Here is a 22,774-nt window from a genome sequence, read left to right as displayed (position 1 = left end):
TTTTATTTAGATGTTTATAAACTTTCTCAAATTTACAGTAATGAAACGGGAATAATAAATGTTTTACTTCAGAACGATATCTTGTTTTAGATGATATGAATCATATCGTCATAATCACATTTATTTTAATTAGAATATTCTAGAGGTAATTCTGTATAATATGATATATATCTATACGGAATTTAACAATAATATGATATTGTTATGGAAAAATGTATTCCCTACATGAAGACACCATCATGGCAAAGTTGATCGAAACGTCGACCACATACCATATATTGTAATGGCTATTTATATACATTATTGAAGATTCGGGTTAGGGTTTACGTGGAGATAATGGAAGCTGCATCAGATGGTATTCGTCTATGGAGGTATAAGGTAAAAAAATATGTATTTCGTTCATGGTGGAAGGGTCTGAATACTACTCTTGCCTTGTGCCTGGCGAGAGTCGTCCTCTTCATGACTAAAGTAATGCATTGTATTTTTTTGTGGACCAGCAAACAAATAACTGGTGTCTTTTGTCAGGTTGTTGGGGTTTCCCCTAAGTTCATCTCAGTCTCATGTTGATGTACGGCCAATAAAGATTGTCTCTTGTACTAACCATGGCAGAGAACGAGCGTGACATGTCGAGTATTTTAGATCAAATTCATTAAACCATGTTAATTTCTCTCTTAGTTGTACTTAATTAACCAGGAATGGTAGATCTTATAGGAAATAGAAATACAGTATTGGTTAACACTGGCCTTAACCTCAAGTTTGCGCAGTCAAATGGTTGATCATATTTCATTCTAACTATGGCTGCCACTACACCAGTTTTAAGTCACGGGGGAATTATTCCCTCAGACTGGTGGCTCCATGCATGAGGGATGGGTATATACTTTCCTTGCTATATCCTCTTAGGGGATTCATTGTTCTTCTTCTGGATGTATAGTATTTCAATTGAGATTCCAGTCAAAGGTTGGTCTAGGGGTTTATTGTTAGTGAAGTGGTAGAAATCAACACTTAAAGAAATGATGTTTGTTCCTGTCACTGAAGTAGAGTATTTTAGTGTCGTATCATTTGTAATGTCAGGAAATAGAATTTCAAATAAATGAATTATATATATATATATATATATATATATATATATATATATATATATATATATATATATATATATATTATATATGTCAAATTAACTGCATTTTATACATGGCACAAGCCATGTATTGATACTACAAGTTTTAGGGTTAGGATGTATTCAAACCTAAATGCAACTTTAATCTAACCAAATCTAGCTAACTCTACTTACTCAAGTGCAACTCAATCCAACCCAGCGTATTTTAACCTTGCTTAATTTAGCCCAACCCAGCTCGACCTAAGATATCCTAACTGAGCCCAGCCCAACCATAATCTATCCTGTCCTTTCGTATTCTATCCTTTCCTGATTTACCCTTGCGAACTTAATTTTTGATTGAAGAAAATTCTAATCACACTTAACAGCTCCCTTACCACTTCATAAAGAAAGGTAAATGATAGGTAGATTATGAGGATCAAGGAAATTGTGAGGACGTATTTATATGAGCACTTTTAGTTGACAGAACTTGTGAAAACCAGTAAGTGGAGTAAGTGTTCAATGTCGTTGCCATGGAAGTTGCATTTAGGTGGTGTGTGTGTGTGTCTTATAATGTGCTTGAATTTATGTTTTGAATGTTGCAGAGATGAGTTGTAATTTTAAACATTACAGTTGAAATATACTATATTATCATTGAGTTTTGTGTCTTGGCACATGATGAAGTCTGTGATTATTGTTATTTGTGTATTACAGGGAGAGTTCTACACTTTATCACTTCATCTCTCAACGTTTTATGTATATGTTTGTCTAGAATTTTATTTATTTGGCACTGCCCAAGACTCCTTCTTAAGAAAGACTTCTGGTGTTATCCAGGAGCTCTTACAGCTTCAAGGCTGTTATTTTCGGTAGCAGAGAAGTGATGGACTCTCATGGACAAAGAAGGTCTCTGATGAGATTGTACTCCAATGACGAGCAACACCAAAGATGATATTTTACTTGCAGTGGGACAGTGTAACACAGTTCATGTGGAGTCCAGTAACACTAGCGTCTCTACTCTTGTGTATGTGCTCAAAAGCAGACACTTCCTATCCTAAGCCAGATATACTTTATCAAACAGTTTTGAGGGAAGGAAGAATAGTTGTGGGCCAGCCCCTGCATCCATGGTTCAAATTGTCTACTCCCCTGTATTAGTCTTAGCCTGAGCACATAGTAGCCCACAAACCTGCCGGCAAGAGCATGTAAACATGAGACCATATATATATATAGTTTTCAGTTTTCAAATTTAAGCTGTATAATGGCCGCAAGGGGAAGTTAGGTGAGGTGTTGATAGTTTGTATTGATTGAACATGTTACACATGTTTCCATTATGTACCCCTACATTTTCCTAGATTTTCATTGCTTCCCCCACTTGATGTTAGTTATAAAAGTTGGAGGAGATGTCTTGGTCACACTCCCTTAGACTTCATTTATTCTTTATAAATTAATTCATTCTGTACCATATCCTATAAGGCTCCACAGTTCATGAAGTGGCAGCACCAGACTACAACTCTGTGCCTTTATTAAATGACTTGATTTTCTACTTCAGGATTCCCTTCTTTAGCATTCTTGCATTACCCTGGAAGTAGCTATGTCCATTGGGTAGGATCACAGTACAAGAAGTGAGGTAAAGTGTATGTGTGGAGTAAGCGTTCAATGTCTTTGCCATGGAAGTGGTGTGTGTGTGTGTGTGTCTCGTGATGTGCTTGAATTTGTATTTTCAATGTTGCAGAGATAAGTGGTAAGCAGAACATATGAACAAATGTTGCTTTTGCATGCCTGGGAAATTTAGTTCCAGGTGGGTTTGCTGCTGACAGGACAGTGTTCAAGACTGGGTTGGTTGGTTGGTAGGGTAGTTATTTGGTGTTTGTTAAGTCATAAAGATATATACATTTTATCATTTTCATGTTTGTTGAGGGGAGGGATCTACCATGTGAAAATATGTGTTGAAGTGTGAAGCTGGTTTATGCTTTGTTTCTCTGTAAGTATGGGTGATTGGTTATGGAGTGGATGGGATGGGAAGGGTCTTGTGCCATTGCAAAGAACCAAGTACCAAACATAAGGTGAGGTTGAATAGGAAGGATTTTTGAATTCTTGTGTGGATATTGAATGCTTTTGTTGTTAGGCATCCACTGATTATTCAGAGCTCTGTTTTATGTTTCGTCGCTTTGTTTTAATTGCATTAGACCCGGTTGAAGGCCAGATGGATGAGGCATTGTTTTGGAGAAAGTGGATGAATTGCTTGCTAAGGATACTGTTTTTTTTATGTTATTGTGCATGGCTTTTGTGTTGATGTTTATGGTGTAGAAAATGAATGTCATGTATGGTGTATGTGATACCTAGCATGGTTGGAGTTCATTGAGTGGGAATGATGCAGGTTAGATTCATATCTGTCCCTTATTTACTGACTGAAAAATTCACATATGATTTCTTTTCCATGGGGGAAAAGTATTTATAAGGAGCATGTCTTTATTTAGAGACACTGATGAAATAACATTTGATGATTGCATTCACTTTGCAGAATATTGTGATATGCAGCTATGACTTTCAAACACTATTTTTTGTAAAGACAGTTTATCCCTACCATTCTTCTTCTTCAAGAAATTAGACAAAAAATACATTTAGTACACCTATTTAAGAATTATGGCAACATGTGGTTTGGTGGCTTTTTATTGAATGATATGTATATGAAAGTAGGGAGGACTTTAAAGATGAGGGAAAATGTGAGGGTTATTAATGCAAAATTAGACAAAATGCTTCAGGATCAACAAAATTTACAAAAATCTTCCTTAGGTCTTCTTAGGTTCCAGACATCACATTTGAAATATACTAGCATGAATGTGGCTTGGTGCTGCAAACCACTTGAGTTCTTTTTGGGAGGCTGGGTGGCAGCTGCCAGGTGTCTAGTGCATTGTTTTTCTGTAATATTTTGTTAGCTCTATGGATGATCAAGGGTGTGTTTGGTATATTTTGATTGTAACAGTGAAAATTAATCTGTTAGGAAAAGGTAGGTTCTTCTGACCTCTACAAGTGTTTCACATACTTTTATGTTACTTACACATTCCTTGATCATCTTATCTAATTTTGCTATCTTATATTTTTTTTAACTTTAAGAAATGCTCCAAATCTCAAAGCACCATTTCGAATTTTTTTTTTTTTTTAGTGTATTAGTGAAAAATGTCTTGATACTACTTTCATCCAATTCCTCAAAGAAATAAGAGTGGCATGGGTTAGCTGATGCTTTACCTTTTTCCTTTACCTCAATGAGGTAACTAGAGGAACTAGAGAAGACAACCTGCTCTTATGAAACTTTTAATGGCAATTTTCAACTTTAGCAGTGTGACAAATTTTAGCTTTTGGACTACAGTGAAAATTACATCAATGTAATTGATGTAATACTATTAAAGATTTGTAAAGTTAGGTTTCTTGGGTTGGTACTGTGTTTCTTTTGAAAAAAAAACATATAATGAGTGAAGTACTAAGGCTCAAAAATGGCACTGGAGCTCACCAATTATGGAGACTCCTTTGCTGTGGTCACCCCCTGGAGGGAGTTGTCAAAGGGAGTAGACACCAGAGATATGAATAGATAGGTATGAAAAGACAACACCAATGCATTTTGAGAAGGATTTTATGTGACATACAGATGGACAATCTCAATGTGACTTTATGTGGTTTATTACAGGGAGAGAGTTTTAAGCATGTTACCCTACCTCATAACCTCATTTACACACTCACATGTAGATATGATGATTACATTAGTCCATGATTAAAGTTATGAAGGTGAAATTGCTCTAGTTTGCTGTGCTGTCTCAGCTTACATAAAGAAAAATACACCCACTTCTCGTATGGCAGTTTGAATACTAGTAAATGTTATTCTTGTATCCAAGTATAGACAGCATTGTTACTAACAGACTTTTAGCAGCCAGAACATGGACATGAAATGAGTCACAGATGTCAAGAATCTAGGTTGTTTAAGTGGTTTATATGAGAGGAGTGTGTGGTATAACTAGATAGAATGGAGAAAAAATGAGGGGTGTATAAGAGATGTAGTATGACAGGGAATGCAAAGGAAATGAATTGTGCAGTGGTAAAGTGAGTGAAACGTAATACTTTGAGGTGGTTTGGGCATGTGGAAAGAATGCAAGATGGGGTGTTTGCAAGAAAAGTGTATGATAGTAGGACTGAAGGTCATTGGTGTGAGAGGAAGACCACCTGTGAAGTGTGGAAATGTAGTGGATAAGTACTGGAGAGAGAGAAGTGTTGGAAAAAGGTGTTGAATGGTGTATGTGAGGGGGCATTTAAAGATAACGAAAGGTGGAGACTCTTTTGCCATTGCCATCCCCTGGAGGGAATGGGCATTAGAGATATAGATAGGTAGATAGACTGTATTACCCTTATAAAGAAAGAAAATGGATTTTACCCTTTAGACAGCTGGATTGGTTTATAGATCTTATAAGAATAATAAAGAGTACTTATTGGTATGTATATGTGCGTGTGTGGACGTGTATGTATATACATGTGTTTGTGGGTGGGTTGGGCCATTCTTTCATCTGTTTCCTTTTGCTACCTAGCTAATGTGGGAGACAAAGACAAAGTATAATAAATATAAATGAAATAACTTATAGGAAATGAAAATAGCATTCAAAATAACAAAAAATACAAAAAAGTTATATTAATTCCTTGTGTTGGTTTGCTCCAGTGCTGATTGAGCAAGAGTAGGGGTGTGAATGTTATGTTATGATAGTTTTCAATAAGATGATGAAATGTTTGATATTCAGTGGTAAGAGATGTGGAGATGATTTCTCTTTTTATTGAGCTAGTTTTCTCACAGATTTCATAATTCATACATTGTCACAGGGTTGGTGGTAAGTAACGTGAATATATTTAGAAATAGGGTATTAAACGTTTCTGACTAACCTTCAGTTTGAGGAATTGGCTGGCAAATGTGGTGCAGATATTGAAGTATATGTTTCTTTGTTTACTTGGAACACTGCTCTGTTTTGTACAAACTCTTATTTTCGTTGGCAGAAGAGTCTCCTTAACTGTTGAACTCCGGTACTGCTTCTTATCCTTTAGTGCCTCACCCTTTTCAGGCCAGTGACAGAGGGCACCTCTAGTGCTGTGTTTTTAGAGGTTCCTACCCAATGTTCCTACCAACTACATCTATCTAATGTTTCTACCTAATTTTCCTGGCTGGAGTTCCAAACTACTACTTCTACCTAATGCTCCCAGGTAATGCTTCTACCCAACAGTCATACTTATTACTTTTGCCCATTGCTACTACCATTTTGCTAAAAGGCAAGGCTATTGCAGGGTGTTCACCACAGGAAAATCTAGAGTTGTTAAGAATGATTTGTATGAGTTAAGTGTTGTTAAGTGTTATGTATGACAAGGAGAGATTGTATGTTTGTGGACAGAATGCCAGCACTTCACATGTATGTGAGGCAGAACGAAAAGAGCTACCTGGGTAAGAGGAGTGCAGCTTGACGATCTCTGATGTGCTGGCTCTTTATGCAGCCATCACTAACCCTCCCAATACCCAAGGGGCTAGTATTAGCAATATACCTTCCTGGTTGTTGGCTGCTTACCAGCTGCAACCTACTACTCTTATTTCATACACAGGCTTAGCAGTTGTAATGAAGAACGTGAATATATTTCACACTACCCTTCAATGTGAATGAGATTGGATGGCAAGTGTAAGAATATTCATGCAGAGCATTCTGCTCTTTTTTCTTACACAGGCATAAACCTTATAGTGAGTCACATGATTATATTTAGGAATATTACTTCATTTGTGATTGTCCAAAACATGTTTTGGACAATCACATGTTTACCAAATGGTGTCCTAGCTTCGTCTCTTCAATGTATATCAACTGATTGTTATATTTCTCTCGTGTCTCCCCTGATGATGCGATTATTACACGAAAGTGCACTTGGGAACTTTTCGTGTTTCATTTTCCCCGTGGACTCATAGGAATATCTTGATCACACACAAAATTGTGATCCTTTCCAATATACACATGTACATATTCATACTTGCTGCCCTCATCCATTCTCATCGCCACCTCGCCACACATGAGGTAGCGCTAGGAAAAGACAACAAATGCCACATTCGTTCACACTCAGTCTCTAGCTGTCATGTATAATGCACCGAAACCACAGCTCCCTTTTCACATCTAGGCCCCACAAAACTTTCCATGGTTTACCCCAGATGCTTCACATACCTTGGTTCAATCCATTGACAGCATGTCGATCCCGGTATACCACATCGTTCCAATTCACTCTATTCCTTGCATGCCTTTCATCCTCCTGTATGCCCAGGCCCCGATCACTCAAAATCTTTTTCACTCCATCCTTCCACCTCCAATTTGGTCTTCCACTTCTCGTTCCCTCCATCTCTGACACATATATCCTCTTGGTCAATCTTTCCTCACTCATTCTCTCCATGTGACCAAACCATTTCAGTAGACCCCTTCTGCTCTCTTAACCACACTCTTTTTATTACCACACGTCTCTCTTACCCTTTCATTACTTACTCGATCAAACCACCTTACACCACATATTGTCCTCAAACATCTCATTTCCAGCACATCCACTCTCCTCTGCACAACCCTATCTATAGCCCATGCCTCGCAACCATATAACGTTGGAACCACTATTCCTTTATTCTTTTATTTTTTTTTCCTTTGTCGCTGTCTCCCGTGTTTGCGAGGTAGCGCAAGGAAACAGACGAAAGAAATGGCCCAACCCACCCCCGTACACATGTATATACATACGTCCACACACGCAAATATACATACCTACACAGCTTTCCATGGTTCACCCCAGACGCTTCACATGCCCTGATTCAATCCACTGACAGCACGTCAACCCCGGTATACCACATCGATCCAATTCACTCTATTCCTTGCCCTCCTTTCACCCTCCTGCATGTTCAGGCCCTGATCACACAAAATCTTTTTCACTCCATCTTTCCACCTCCAATTTGGTCTCCCACTTCTCCTCGTTCCCTCCACCTCCGACACATATATCCTCTTGGTCAATCTTTCCTCACTCATTCTCTCCATGTGCCCAAACCATTTCAAAACACCCTCTTCTGCTCTCTCAACCACACTCTTTTTATTTCCACACATCTCTTACCCTCACGTTACTTACTCGATCAAACCACCTCACACCACACATTGTCCTCAAACATCTCATTTCCAGCACATCCATCCTCCTGCGCACAACTCTATCCATAGCCCACGCCTCGCAACCATACAACATTGTTGGAACCACTATTCCTTCAAACATACCCATTTTTGCTTTCAGAGATAATGTTCTCGACTTCCACACATTCTTCAAGGCTTCCAGGATTTTCGCCCCCTCCCCCACCTTATGATCCACTTCCACTTCCATGGTTCCATCCGCTGCCAGATCCACTCCCAGATATCTAAAACACTTTACTTCCTCCAGTTTTTCTCCATTCAAACTTACCTCCCAATTGACTTGACCCTCAACCCTACTGTACCTAATAACCTTGCTCTTATTCACATTTACTCTTAACTTTCTTCTTTCACACACTTTACCAAACTCACTCACCAGCTTCTGCAGTTTCTCACATGAATCAGCCACCAGCGCTGTATCATCAGCGAACAACAACTGACTCACTTCCCAAGCTCTCTCATCCCCAACAGACTTCATACTTGCCCCTCTTTCCAAAACTCTTGCATTTACCTCCCTAACAACCCCATCCATAAACAAATTAAACAACCATGGAGACATCACACACCCCTGCCGCAAACCTACATTCACTGAGAACCAATCACTTTCCTCTCTTCCTACACGTACACATGCCTTACATCCTCGATAAAAACTTTTCACTGCTTCTAACAACTTGCCTCCCACACCATATATTCTTAATACCTTCCACAGAGCATCTCTATCAACTCTATCATATGCCTTCTCCAGATCCATAAATGCTACATACAAATCCATTTGCTTCTCTAAGTATTTCTCACATACATTCTTCAAAGCAAACACCTGATCCACACATCTTCTACCACTTCTGAAACCACACTACTCTTCCCCAATCTGATGCTCTGTACATGCCTTCACTCTCTCAATCAATACCCTCCCATATAATTTACTAGGAATACTCAACAAACTTATACCTCTGTAATTTGAGCACTCACTCTTATCCCCTTTGCCTTTGTACAATGGCACTATGCACGCATTCCGCCAATCCTCAGGCACCTCACCATGAGTCATACATACATTAAATAACCTTACCAACCAGTCAATAATCCAGTCACCCCCTTTTTTAATAAATTTCACTGAAATACCCTCCAAACCTGCTGCCTTGCCGGCTTTCATCTTCCGCAAAACTTTTACTACCTCTTCTCAGTTTACCAAATCATTTTCCCTAACCCTCTCACTTTGCACATCACCTCGACTAAAACACCCTATATCTGCCACTCTATCATCAAACACATTCAACAAACCTTCAAAATACTTACTCCATCTCCTTCTCACATCACCACTACTTGTTATCACCTCCCTATTTGCGCCCTTCACTGAAGTTCCCATTTGCTCCCTTGTCTTACGCACTTTATTTACCTCCTTCCAGAATATCTTTTTATTCTCCCTAAAATTTATACATACCCATTTTTGCTCTCCAAGATAACGTTATCGCCTTCCACACATTCTTCAACGCTCCCAGAACCTTCGCCCCCTCCCCCATCCTGTGGTTCACTTCCACTTCCATGGTACCATTCACCGCTAAATCCACTCCCAGATGTCTGAAACACTTCACTTCCTCTAGTTTTTCTCCATTCAAACTTACCTCCGAATTCACTTGTCCCTCAACCCTACTGAACCTAATAACCTTGCTTTATATAATGTACTACATTATAATGAACCATTATGTGACATCCATTTTTTCATTTCATTTCAAGCTAGAAGTTTCAGTTTTCTAAATTGTTTCTTACTTTTTTCATATGTATATATATGTATGTGTGTGTGTGTGTGTATATGTGCGTATGTATGTGTGTGTGTATGTGTATATATATATATATATATATATATATATATATATATATATATATATATATATATTATCCCTGGGGATAGGGGTGAAAGAATACTTCCCACGCATTCCTCGCGTGTCATAGAAAGCGACTAGAGGGGACAGGAGCGGGGGGCCAGAAATCCTCCCCTCCTTGTATTTTTTAACTTTCTAAAATGGGAAACAGAAGAAGGAGTCACGCGGGGAGTGCTCATCCTCCTCGAAGGCTCAGATTGGGGTGCCTAAATGTGTGTGGATGTAACCAAGATGTGAAAAAAGGAGAGATAGGTAGTATGTTTGAGGAAAGGAACCTGGATGTTTTGGCTCTGAGTGAAACGAAGCTCAAGGGTAAAGGGGAAGAGTGGTATGGGAATGTCTTGGGAGTAAAGTCAGGGGTTAGTGAGAAGACAAGAGCAAGGGAAGGAGTAGCAATACTCCTGAAACAGGAGTTGTGGGAGTATGTGATAGAATGTAAGAAAGTAAATTCTCGATTAATATGGGTAAAACTGAAAGTTGATGGAGAGAGGTGGGTGATTATTGGTGCATATGCACCTGGGCATGAGAAGAAAGATCATGAGAGGCAAGTGTTTTGGGAGCAGCTGAATGAGTGTGTTAGTGGTTTTGATGCACGAGACCGGGTTATAGTGATGGGTGATTTGAATGCAAAGGTGAGTAATGTGGCAGTTGAGGGAATAATTGGTATACATGGGGTGTTCAGTGTTGTAAATGGAAATGGTGAAGAGCTTGTAGATTTATGTGCTGAAAAACGACTGATGATTGGGAATACCTGGTTTAAAAAGCGAGATATACATAAGTATACTTATGTAAGTAGGAGAGATGGCCAGAGAGCGTTATTAGATTACGTGTTAATTGACAGGCGCACGAAAGAGAGACTTTTGGATGTTAATGTGCTGAGAGGTGCAACTGGAGGGATGTCTGATCATTATCTTGTGGAGGCTAAGGTGAAGATTTGTATGGGTTTTCAGAAAAGAAGAGTGAATGTTGGGGTGAAGAGGGTGGTGAGAGTAAGTGAGCTTGGGAAGGAGACTTGTGTGAGGAAGTACCAGGAGAGACTGAGTACAGAATGGAAAAAGGTGAGAACAATGTAAGTAAGGGGAGTGGGGGAGGAATGGGATGTATTTAGGGAATCAGTGATGGATTGCGCAAAAGATGCTTGTGGCATGAGAAGAGTGGGAGGTGGGTTGATTAGAAAGGGTAGTGAGTGGTGGGATGAAGAAGTAAGAGTATTAGTGAAAGAGAAGAGAGAGGCATTTGGATGATTTTTGCAGGGAAAAAATGAAATTGAGTGGGAGATGTATAAAAGAAAGAGACAGGAGGTCAAGAGAAAGGTGCAAGAGGTGAAAAAGAGGGCAAATGAGAGTTGGGGTGAGAGAGTATCATTAAATTTTAGGGAGAATAAAAAGATGTTCTGGAAGGAGGTAAATAAAGTGCGTAAGACAAGGGAGCAAATGGGAACTTCAGTGAAGGGCGCAAATGGGGAGGTGATAACAAGTAGTGGTGATGTGAGAAGGAGATGGAGTGAGTATTTTGAAGGTTTGTTGAATGTGTTTGATGATAGAGTGGCAGATATAGGGTGTTTTGGTCGAGGTGGTGTGCAAAGTGAGAGGGTTAGGGAAAATGATTTGGTAAACAGAGAAGAGGTAGTAAAAGCTTTGTGGAAGATGAAAGCCGTCAAGGCAGCAGGTTTGGATGGTATTGCAGTGGAATTTATTAAAAAAGGGGGTGACTGTATTGTTGACTGGTTGGTAAGGTTATTTAATGTATGTATGACTCATGGTGAGGTGCCTGAGGATTGGCGGAATGCGTGCATAGTGCCATTGTACAAAGGCAAAGGGGATGAGAGTGAGTGCTCAAATTACAGAGGTATAAGTTTGTTGAGTATTCCTGGTAAATTATATGGGAGGGTATTGATTGAGAGGGTGAAGGCATGTACAGAGCATCAGATTGGGGTAGAGCAGTGTGGTTTCAGAAGTGGCAGAGGATGTGTGGATCAGGTGTTTGCTTTGAAGAATGTATGTGAGAAATACTTAGAAAAGCAAATGGATTTGTATGTAGCATTTATGGATCTGGAGAAGGCATATGATAGAGATGCTCTGTGGAAGGTATTAAGAATATATGGTGTGGGAGGAAAGTTGTTAGAAGCAGTGAAAAGTTTTTATCGAGGATGTAAGGCATGTGTACGTGTAGGAAGAGAGGAAAGTGATTTGTTCTCAGTGAATGTAGGTTTGCGGCAGGGGTGTGTGATGTCTCCATGGTTGTTTAATTTGTGTATGGATGGGGTTGTTAGGGAGGTGAATGCAAGAGTTTTGGAAAGAGGGGCAAGTATGAAGTCTGTTGGGGATGAGAGAGCTTGGGAAGTGAGTCAGTTGTTGTTCGCTGATGATACAGCGCTGGTGGCTGATTCATGTGAGAAACTGCAGAAGCTGGTGACTGAGTTTGGTAAAGTGTGTGAAAGAAGAAAGTTAAGAGTAAATGTGAATAAGAGCAAGGTTATTAGGTACAGTAGGGTTGAGGGTCAAGTCAATTGGGAGGTGAGTTTGAATGGAGAAAAACTGGAGGAAGTGAAGTGTTTTAGATATCTGGGAGTGGATCTGGCAGCGGATGGAACCATGGAAGCGGAAGTGGATCATAGGGTGGGGGAGGGGGCGAAAATTCTGGGAGCCTTGAAGAATGTGTGGAAGTCGAGAACATTATCTCGGAAAGCAAAAATGGGTATGTTTGAAGGAATAGTGGTTCCAACAATGTTGTATGGTTGCGAGGCGTGGGCTATGGATAGAGTTGTGCGCAGGAGGATGGATGTGCTGGAAATGAGATGTTTGAGGACAATGTGTGGTGTGAGGTGGTTTGATCGAGTAAGTAACGTAAGGGTAAGAGAGATGTGTGGAAATAAAAAGAGCGTTGTTGAGAGAGCAGAAGAGGGTGTTTTGAAATGGTTCGGGCACATGGAGAGAATGAGTGAGGAAAGATTGACCAAGAGAATATATGTGTCGGAGGTGGAGGGAACGAGGAGAAGAGGGAGACCAAATTGGAGGTGGAAAGATGGAGTGAAAAAGATTTTGTGTGATCGGGGCCTGAGCATGCAGGAGGGTGAAAGGAGGGCAAGGAATAGAGTGAATTGGAGCGATGTGGTATACCGGGGTTGACGTGCTGTCAGTGGATTGAATCAAGGCATGTGAAGCGTCTGGGGTAAACCATGGAAAGCTGTGTAGGTATGTATATTTGCGTGTGTGGACGTATGTATATACATGTGTATGGGGGTGGGTTGGGCCATTTCTTTCGTCTGTTTCCTTGCGCTACCTCGCAAACGCGGGAGACAGCGACAAAGCAAAAAAAAAAAAAAAAAAAATCATATATATATATATCCCCGTGATTGAGATTGATTTACCCTTTCCAGCTTGATGAGATTGTGAATATAGCCAGTCAGCTACAACCAGAAGATCAGAAGTTTGCAGTAGAATTTTGGTATGCAGCATTTAAACAGATCCAAACTCTGTGGAGTAAATCACCCATCTCAGAACCTGATAAGGTGAGAATGCATCATCTGTCTCTCTCTCAGGGTATTTTGTCTAGGATGATAATTTTTTGAGAAGAATCAGTAGAGCTATGAACAAGATATCACTGGTGTTTTTGTGAATGTCATTCTTTCAAATTTTGTACAAGTAACTTGTAATTAGAAAAGTAACCATTTCAAAATTTGGATTTTTATTGACGGCAGATTAATATGATCTTTTTAAACCATTTAGATTATTTCATATCATCTGTAAACATAATATTTTTTGGATAAGTTCATAACATGGCAGGATATAAGTATTTTAAGTTGATTTGTGGATTTTTTCATAATTTTATTTTTTATTAGTTAAGTGGTAAAGTGAAGTTAAGATGATGTGGAGGCACTTGAAAATTACATAGTAGAAGCATCCTTGAGACTGCTAATGAGGTGTTTGGCAGAGTAAGAAAAGGTTGTGGAAAGAAAGGAACAGTGTGGTTGAATGAAGATTTCAGGAAGTCAGTTTAGGAGAAATATTTAGTTTGGGAAAAGGTGAATTAATCATGTAGAGCTGACGATCGTTGGACAAAGAAGATGTAGATTTAAGGTTAGTGCACATGAAAAATGAATTAAAATCTTAGGAAGAAGAAGATGCTCTTTTTGAAAGAGTTAAGTTTTTACTAAAGGAGATTGAAAGATGACTAGTAACTTTTGATGAAATTTGTAAGAGATGGAGAAAGTTCCTTAAAGAATTGATTCTAGTTATGATAGAAGAGACTTGGTTATTGGTACTGAAGTAGAGGTTTTGATGGTTATTAGTACAATAGGAGTAGAGGTCATTATAGTGTGAAATAAGTGTAAGGGAGAGGCAGACACAACACAGGTGAGAACATCTTTGATCTTTACTGAAAGATAGCATTTCAGTCTGTTTTCTGTCTGTAGATGTAAACTTTGTATATTTCATTTCTTTCTCACATGAGCATGATTGTGTCCAGAACAGATGATTGAGTCTTTGAGGATAAAAGACCCTCTGTTCCTTCTTTTGGAAAGCTATACAGGAGGGGAAGATTTTTAGACCCCTACTCATACCCCTCTTCATTGCCTTCTATGACACTTGGAGATAAGTAGTAGAATTTTTCCTCCCATTCCCATGGATATAGCTTTGATTTTTTATCATGAGTTTTTCTTTAACCCTCCACCTCCATGATGCTATGTTCACATAGCTAGTGGGTCAGACATACCCTGAGGAGAAGAATGAAATGTTTCTCTCTGGGATGGTGTCTTGCAAGCAAATTTCCAATTGTTGTTCCTTGCCCTACCTTCCCCTCTCTTGTGATTAACATTTTTTTAAACTGATGGTGGTCATTGCTGGGTTTATGAGGTGGCTGACCTGGTTTGGCTTGGTGGCTGGTGGGATGATGATATCATCTGTAGGTGGTGGCTGCCAATTGTATGGGAGTTCTGAAATGAGCCATTGCTGCAACTGTTGTTTGCGTGTTTTGTGAAGGGGAGAAACATAAATCTCCCCAGGAAAAGGGATCTTAGAGACTTGTAGCCATCAGAGATTTGTGGAGAATCATTTGTCGCTTGCAGGGCACCACTCTTGAAAGAAAAAGTTCTTCATTCTTTAGAACTTACTTTTCTAATCTGAAAAGCCTGGTTACCATTCAGAGACAGGGTTTTCGTGTTCAACATTAAAAAAGAATGTTTCCTCTTGCTTCCTAGCATAAAGCATGCAAGTTTACAACAGACTCTTTTCCCAGTGTTTTATTGATTGTTGTGGAAGCAACAACACCAAAATTATATCCAATGGAAAATGAAATGTAAAAAGAAATAAGATATGCAAAAAAAATAAGCTAAGTAGGATGCAATTAACGTGGAGGTTGGAAAAGTTGAATATTTTGATTTGCTAAGGGGCATTATCATGTGCACTGTAACTCGCTGAGAGTCTTTATAATGCAAAGTTGTGATTGACTGAGACACTTTTATTCATTCTTTCTTACCTTGAGGTACCAAACATGCACGCAGGAATTTTACTTTATATATTTTTAGGTGTGATGTTCTGTTGTTTTCGTTTTTAACCTTCTTCATGTAGTCAGCTAAAATGCAATATAGAATATATTGTTAAATATTGCTTGACTGTACAGTGCTGAATATGTTTGTTTTATTGCTAAAGCTAAATCATGGGTCATATTTGAAAGTTGTCAGAATTAAATGGTGTGACAAGTATTTCATATGAAATGTGAGGCCAACCACAGGTAAAGGCTTGATTCTCTGCCTCCTTGTATATTTGAAGCCATAATTTCAGGCGTCTGTTCATTTAAGTATGAGATGATAGAAGCGGAAGTGAATCATAGGGTGGGGGAGGGAGTGAAAATTCTGGGAGCCTTGAAGAATGTGTGGAAGTCGAGAACATTATCTCGGAAAGCAAAAATGGGTATATTTGAAGGAATAGTGGTTCCAACAATGTTGTATGATTGCAAGGCGTGGGCTATGGATAGAGTTGTGCGCAGGAGGGTGGATGTGCTGGAAATGAGATGTTTGAGGACAATGTGTGGTGTGAGGTGGTTTGATCGAGTAAGTAATGTAAGGGTAGGAGAGACGTGTGGAAATAAAAAGAGCGTGGTTGAGAGAGCAGAAGACGGTGTTTTGAAATGGTTTGGGCACATGGAGAGAATGAGTGAGGAAAGATTGACCAAGAGGATATATGTGTCAGAGGTGGAGGGAATGAGGAGAAGTGGGAGACCAAATTGGAGGTGGAAAGATGGAGTGAAAAAGATTTTGAGTGATCGGGGCCTGAACATGCAGGAGGGTGAAAGGCGTGCAAGGAATAGAATGAATTGGAACAATGTGGTATATCGGGGTCGATATGCTGTCAATGGATTGAATCGGGGCATGTGAAGCGTCTGGGGTAAATCATGGAAAGTTGTGTGGGGCCTGGATGTGGAAAGGGAGCTGTGGTTTCGGGCATTATTACATGACAGCTAGTGACTGAGTGTGAATGAATGGTGCCTTTGTTATCTTTTCCTAGCGCTACCTTGCATACATGAGGGGGGAGGGGGATGTTATTCCATGTGTGGCAAGGTGGCGATGGGAATAAATAAAGGCAGACAGTATGAATTATGTACATGTGTATATATGTATATGTCTGTGTGTGTATATATATGTATACATTGAGATGTATAGGTATGTATATTTGCGTGTGTGGATGTGTATGTATATACATGTGTATGGGGGTGGGTTGGGGCATTTCTTTCGTCTGTTTCCTTGCGCTACCTCGCAAACGCAGGAGACAGCGACAAAGCAAAATAAATAAATAAATAAATGATAGAATTACATTTAGACTCCAAAGTCTTTCCTCTTTTGTCCTTATTTCTTTTGCCTTTTATAGTATTTATTATTTATTTATTTTGCTTTGTTGCTGTCTCCCATGTTAGCAAGGTAGCACAAGGAAACAGACGAAAGAAATGGCCCAACCCACCCACATACACATGTATATACATACACGTCCACACACGGAAATATACATACCTATACATCTCAACATATACATATACACACACAGACATATACATATTTACACATGTAAATCATTCTTACTGTTTGCCTTTATTCATTCCCGTCGCCACCCCGCCACACATGAAATAACAACCCCCTCCCCCCAAATGTGCGCGAGGTAGCACTAGGAAAAGACAACAAAGGCCACATTCGTTCACACTCAGTCTCTAGCTGTCATGTAATAATGCACCAAAACCACAGCTCCCTTTCCACATTCAGGTCCCACAGAACTTTCCATGGTTTACCCCAGACGCTTCACATGCCCTGGTTCAATCCATTGACAGCATATCGACCCCGGTATACCACATTGTTCCAATTCACTCTATTCCTTGCACGCCTTTCACCCTCCTGCATGTTCAGGCCCCGATCACTCAAAATCTTTTTCACTCTATCTTTCCACTTCCAATTAGGTCTCCCACTTCTCCTTGTTCCCTCCAACTCTGACACATATATCCTCTTGGTCAATCTTTCCTCTCTCATTCTCTCCATGTGACCAAACCATTTCAAAACACCCTCTTCTGCTCTCTCAACCACACTCTTTTTATTACCACACATCTCTCTTACCCTATTATTACTTACTCGATCAAACCATCTCACACCACATATTGTCCTCAAACATCTCATTTCCAGCACATTCACCCAGTTCCGCACAACTGTATCTATAGCCCACGCCTCGCAACCATATAACATTGTTGGAACCACTATTCCTTCAAACATACCCATTTTTGCTTTCCGAGATAATGTTCTTGACTTCCACACATTCATCGATGCTCTCAGAACTTTCGCCCCCCTCCCCCACCCTATGATTCACTTCCGCTTCCATGGTTCCATCCGCTGCCAAATCCACTCCCAGATATCTATAACACTTCACTTCCTCCAGTTTATCTCCATTCAAACTTTATCTCTTAGTTGACTTGTCCCTCAACCCTACTGTACCTAATTACCTTGCTCTTATTCACATTTACTCTCAGCTTTCTTCTTTGACACACTTTACCAAACTCAGTTACCAGCTTCTGCAGTTTCTCATGTGAGTCAGCCATTAGCGCTGTATCATCAGCGAAGAACAACTGACTCACTTCCCAAGCTCTTTCATCCACAACAGACTGCATACTTGCCCCTCTTTCCAAAACTCTTGCATTCACCTCCCTAACAACCCCATCCATAAACAAATTTAACAACCATGGAGACATCACACAGCCATGCCACAAACCTACATTCACTGAGAACCCATCACTTTCCTTTCTTCCTACACATACACATGCCTTACATCCTCGATAAAACCTTTTTACTGCTTCTAACAACTTGCCTCCCACACCATATATTCTTAATACCTTCCACAGAGCATCTCTATCAACTCTATCATATGCCTTCTCCAGATCCATAAATGCTACATACAAATCCATTTGCTTTTCTAAGTATTTCTCACATACATTCTTCAAAGCAAACACCTGATCCACACATCCTCTACCACTTCTCAGACCACACTACTCTTCCCCAATCTGATGCTCTGTACATGCCTTCACCCTCTCAGTCAATACCCTCCCATATAATTTCCCAGGAATACTCAACAAACTTATAACTTTGTAATTTGGACTCTCACTTTTATCCCCTTTGCCTTTGTACAATGGCACTATGCAAGCATTCCGCCAATCCTCAGGCACCTCACCATGAGACATACATACATAAAATAACCTCACCAACCAGTCAACAATACAGTCACCCCCTTTTTTGATAAATTCTACTGCAATACCATCCAAACCCACTGCCTTGCCGGCTTTCATCTTCTGCAAAGCTTTTATTACCTCTTCTCTGTTTACCAAATCATTTTCTATAACCTTCTCACTTTGCACACCACCTCGACCAAAACACCCTATATCTGCCACTCTATCATCAAACACATTCAACAAACCTTCAAAATGCTCACTCCATCTCCTCACATCACCACTGCTTGTTATCACCTCCCCATTAGCCCCCTTCACTGAAGTTCCCATTTGCTCCCTTGTCTTATGCACTTTATTTACCTCCTTCCAAAACATCTTTTTATTCACCCTAAAATTTATAGTATATCTGATATTAATTTTTTTCTATTTTTAGCATCATGCAGCTGGACAGCTTTTTCCTGAAGAAATTACATCTTCAGCAGGTGATGGCTCAGCAGTCCATCTCATTAATGGTAAGAGTTAGAGACAGATTAGAGAAATATAATTGAAAGAGAGGAATTTAGGTTGAAATGTTACAAGCTATTTGTGCAACACAGAGAGGTAGTACTGTATTTATGGAGCTCCATATCTTAACCTTTCGTTTATTTATACTGCTCCATTCATTCAACCATTTTTTACAGTAGAAGTTCTTTTTATCATTTTTGCTTAAATGCTTGTGTTACCTTCTGTTGGTGACATCTGTATTCAGTTTAAAGAGCTAGTCAGTATCTTAATTGCCAAACATCCATTGAGTCTTAAAAAGGTTGTAATTATCTCACCCCTTTTCCTTCTTTTGTCATATGCGGGCAACTTCTTAGTCATTATTTTTCCCTTTAATTCATATCCTGTATCTTTGGTACAATGTTTGTCCCTCATTAAACTTTCTTCAGCAAACTTTATTTTTTAAGTGAGATATTCAAACTGAGCTTTCCTTATAACTCTTATTGAGTCCTAGTATGATCTATTCATTTTGAAAAATTTGATTTTCTGATTTTTCGTGATTCATGCAGGAAATTTCTCTCTTGAAATGAGTACAGTGTATATTGTCAATGTTAACTTCATACTGTGTTATGGTAGTGAGCCATTGTCATGCCCAAGAGAGCAGAAGTTCACTCTTTTACCAACACTTATGTCAAAATGGACATAGAGTATTCTGTTTATGGCTTCATGGAAGAGAAAATCTGTTATTAAGAGATTTTATTAAGCTTAGAATAAGCTCACTCAGAGGCGCACAGTATATGCTGAACTCCAGTTTAGCATTTCTAGAGGCTATTGTTGTACAGTGTGTGGAATTTGTACTGCATTTACATTTGTAATAATTTTCCATTGCTCCTTCAGGGAAGAACATCTGTACTCAGACCATTGGTGTGTCACGAACTCCTAGTGCAGCCATTACCTCAAAAATGTCAAGAAACGAAAACAGGGGTAAGTATCAAATTGAGCATTAGTAAATAGTTCTGGCATTTTTCTTCAGTCTCAAATAATAGATAACCTGTTTTCTCCCAATCGAATAAGTCTCATAAGCAGAGGGTGTAAGAGAACCCCACCCCTTGTGGAATGATGAAGCAGAATTCTAGTAATATCCTTTGGCCTATCCCTTGTGATAGGGATTAAGAATACTACCCATGTGTATCCTGTATGTTGTAGGTGACAAAAGGGGCAGTAGTGGGATCTGGGAATCCTCCCTTCCTTTATTAATGCTTCCTAGATGTAAAAACAGAAGGTACCAACTATATTAATGCTTTCTAGATGTAAAGACAGAAGGTACCAACTATATTCATGCTTCATAGATGTAAAAACAGAAGGTGCCAGGTAAGGTAACATCAGGATCGTTTGATCCTGATGTTACCGAGCTTAGTTGAAAATAGACTTTTTGGCTTTTCCCATCATCTTCCTCAACATAGAAGCATAGAAGCATTATTCATGTAAGCAAATGAACCTTTGTATTCCATGTTTTGAGTTACTTTCTCTCCATTTACTTTAAGTTCTTGTCTATGGAACTCAGTTATTTTAATTCCGTTTTTGTACATGCTTATTGCATATTGCACCTTTTTATATCATTATTTTCTGTTATCCAGAGAGAGAGAGAGAGAGAGAGAGAGAGAGAGAGAGAGAGAGAGAGAGAGTACCTTTCAATACTTGCAGAGATTTTGCCATGATTTTAGACTAGCACCAGGTGCTGACTGCACACCTTGCTTGATGAGTAATATTATTCTTCACAGCAGTTGTCTGTATTACTTAATTGCTTATTCTTAGTTCGAATAGGACTGATTTTAACTGTAAGTCAAGTATTCTTTTAAACATTTCCATAGTTGTCCCATGCATTTTCCCTATTTTTCCTGGGTGTATATTCAGTGGTCATTATAGCTTCCAGGTTGGGTTGTCATATTTTTTACTATAGAAGGTAGATTGACAGAACTTTGTATGTGCACATGCATATTCAGTGTTTATTACTTAGTTTTACATTAAAACAGACATGTATACATGTAGAAATGTATTTGATCAAGTATTATTGAGAAAGAAAGAAATTGAAACATTATCGTAAGTGAAATAATCTTTGCTTCAAAATAAGGTAATCATTGTTTTTTCAGACTGGAAGAGGGCCATTCAGGAGCCACTGTCAGAATTGCCAGTCATCAGTAAGAGAATAAAAGAAGAACACAATGATGATGGTGATGAAGATAAGACAAAGATGAACTGTGAAAGAGAGGATAGCACAAAGGCTGTGGTAAAGCAAGAAATAAATATTCAGGAAACTGAAAGACAAGACAGGGCTAAGATTAATGATCCGAATGAGGTATTTCAAAACAGTTGTTAGAAAATATTACTTTGATCATATTCTTGAAGAAGACCGTATTTGACATATATGGAGGAGACAAAATGTTTGTCATTATGTTGTGGGGGTACTTTGAATAGATTTTTTTCATACTCATAACACAGCTCATTAACCTTTGTATTTACAACTCTCATTCGTAAATTTTTCGTTTTTTTATGTTAAAGGTTGCAGTTATGAATGGAATTCCAGTTCAATCATAGTCATGGGTGAAAGTGCATTTAAGGCCCTATGTGCCATGTCTTCCAATACTGATGGTAGTGGATAAGAAACACCTACCGGTGTCCCAGCCAAAAAGAAAACGAATTATAACCAGAAATATTCAGAATCCTCACAATCCTATCTATAGGTTACATTTTATATTTATTATTTATTATACTTTGTCGCTGTCTCCCGCGTTTGCGAGGTAGCGCAAGGAAACAGACGAAAGAAATGGCCCAACCCACCCCCATACACATGTATATACATACGTCCACACACGCAAATATACACACCTACACAGCTTTCCATGGTTTACCCCAGACGCTTCACATGCCTTGATTCAATCCACTGACAGCACGTCAACCCCGGTATACCACATCGCTCCAATTCACTCTATTCCTTGCCCTCCTTTCACCCTCCTGCATGTTCAGGCCCCGATCACACAAAATCTTTTTCACTCCATCTTTCCACCTCCAATTTGGTCTCCCTCTTCTCCTCGTTCCCTCCACCTCCGACACATATATCCTCTTGGTCAATCTTTCCTCACTCATTCTCTCCATGTGCCCAAACCACTTCAAAACACCCTCTTCTGCTCTCTCAACCACGCTCTTTTTATTTCCACACATCTCTCTTACCCTTACGTTACTCACTCGATCAAACCACCTCACACCACACATTGTCCTCAAACATCTCATTTCCGGCACATCCATCCTCCTGCGCACTACTCTATCCATAGCCCACGCCTCGCAACCATACAACATTGTTGGAACCACTATTCCTTCAAACATACCCATTTTTGCTTTCCGAGATAATGTTCTCGACTTCCACACATTCTTCA

At 39.3% G+C, this 22,774-nt stretch overlaps 1 protein-coding gene across 3 annotated transcripts in view; it reads left to right on the top strand.

Annotated features, from left to right (window-relative positions):
- Positions 1-218: 218 nt before the first annotated feature.
- LOC139767294 (uncharacterized) overlaps positions 219-22,774 on the top strand; it is a 79,826-nt gene continuing 57,270 nt past the window's right edge. Inside the window, exons 1-5 of one of the 3 annotated variants that reach the window (XM_071696494.1) lie at positions 219-378; positions 13,552-13,683; positions 19,297-19,375; positions 20,241-20,327; positions 21,494-21,699. In XM_071696494.1, coding sequence (XP_071552595.1) covers positions 337-378; positions 13,552-13,683; positions 19,297-19,375; positions 20,241-20,327; positions 21,494-21,699 — 546 coding nt within the window. In that variant the 5' untranslated portion in view covers positions 219-336. Of the gene's footprint in view, positions 379-471; positions 526-13,551; positions 13,684-19,296; positions 19,376-20,240; positions 20,328-21,493; positions 21,700-22,774 lie in introns of those variants that run through there. The other 2 variants (XR_011717034.1, XM_071696493.1) reach the window with 2 other exon arrangements.

Source organism: Panulirus ornatus, chromosome 59 (genome assembly GCF_036320965.1).
Source record: "Panulirus ornatus isolate Po-2019 chromosome 59, ASM3632096v1, whole genome shotgun sequence".
NCBI classification, from domain to species: Eukaryota; Metazoa; Arthropoda; class Malacostraca; order Decapoda; family Palinuridae; genus Panulirus; species Panulirus ornatus.
The sequence above is the reverse complement of the archived record's forward strand: the minus strand, read 5'-3'. Positions and strand labels throughout refer to the sequence as shown.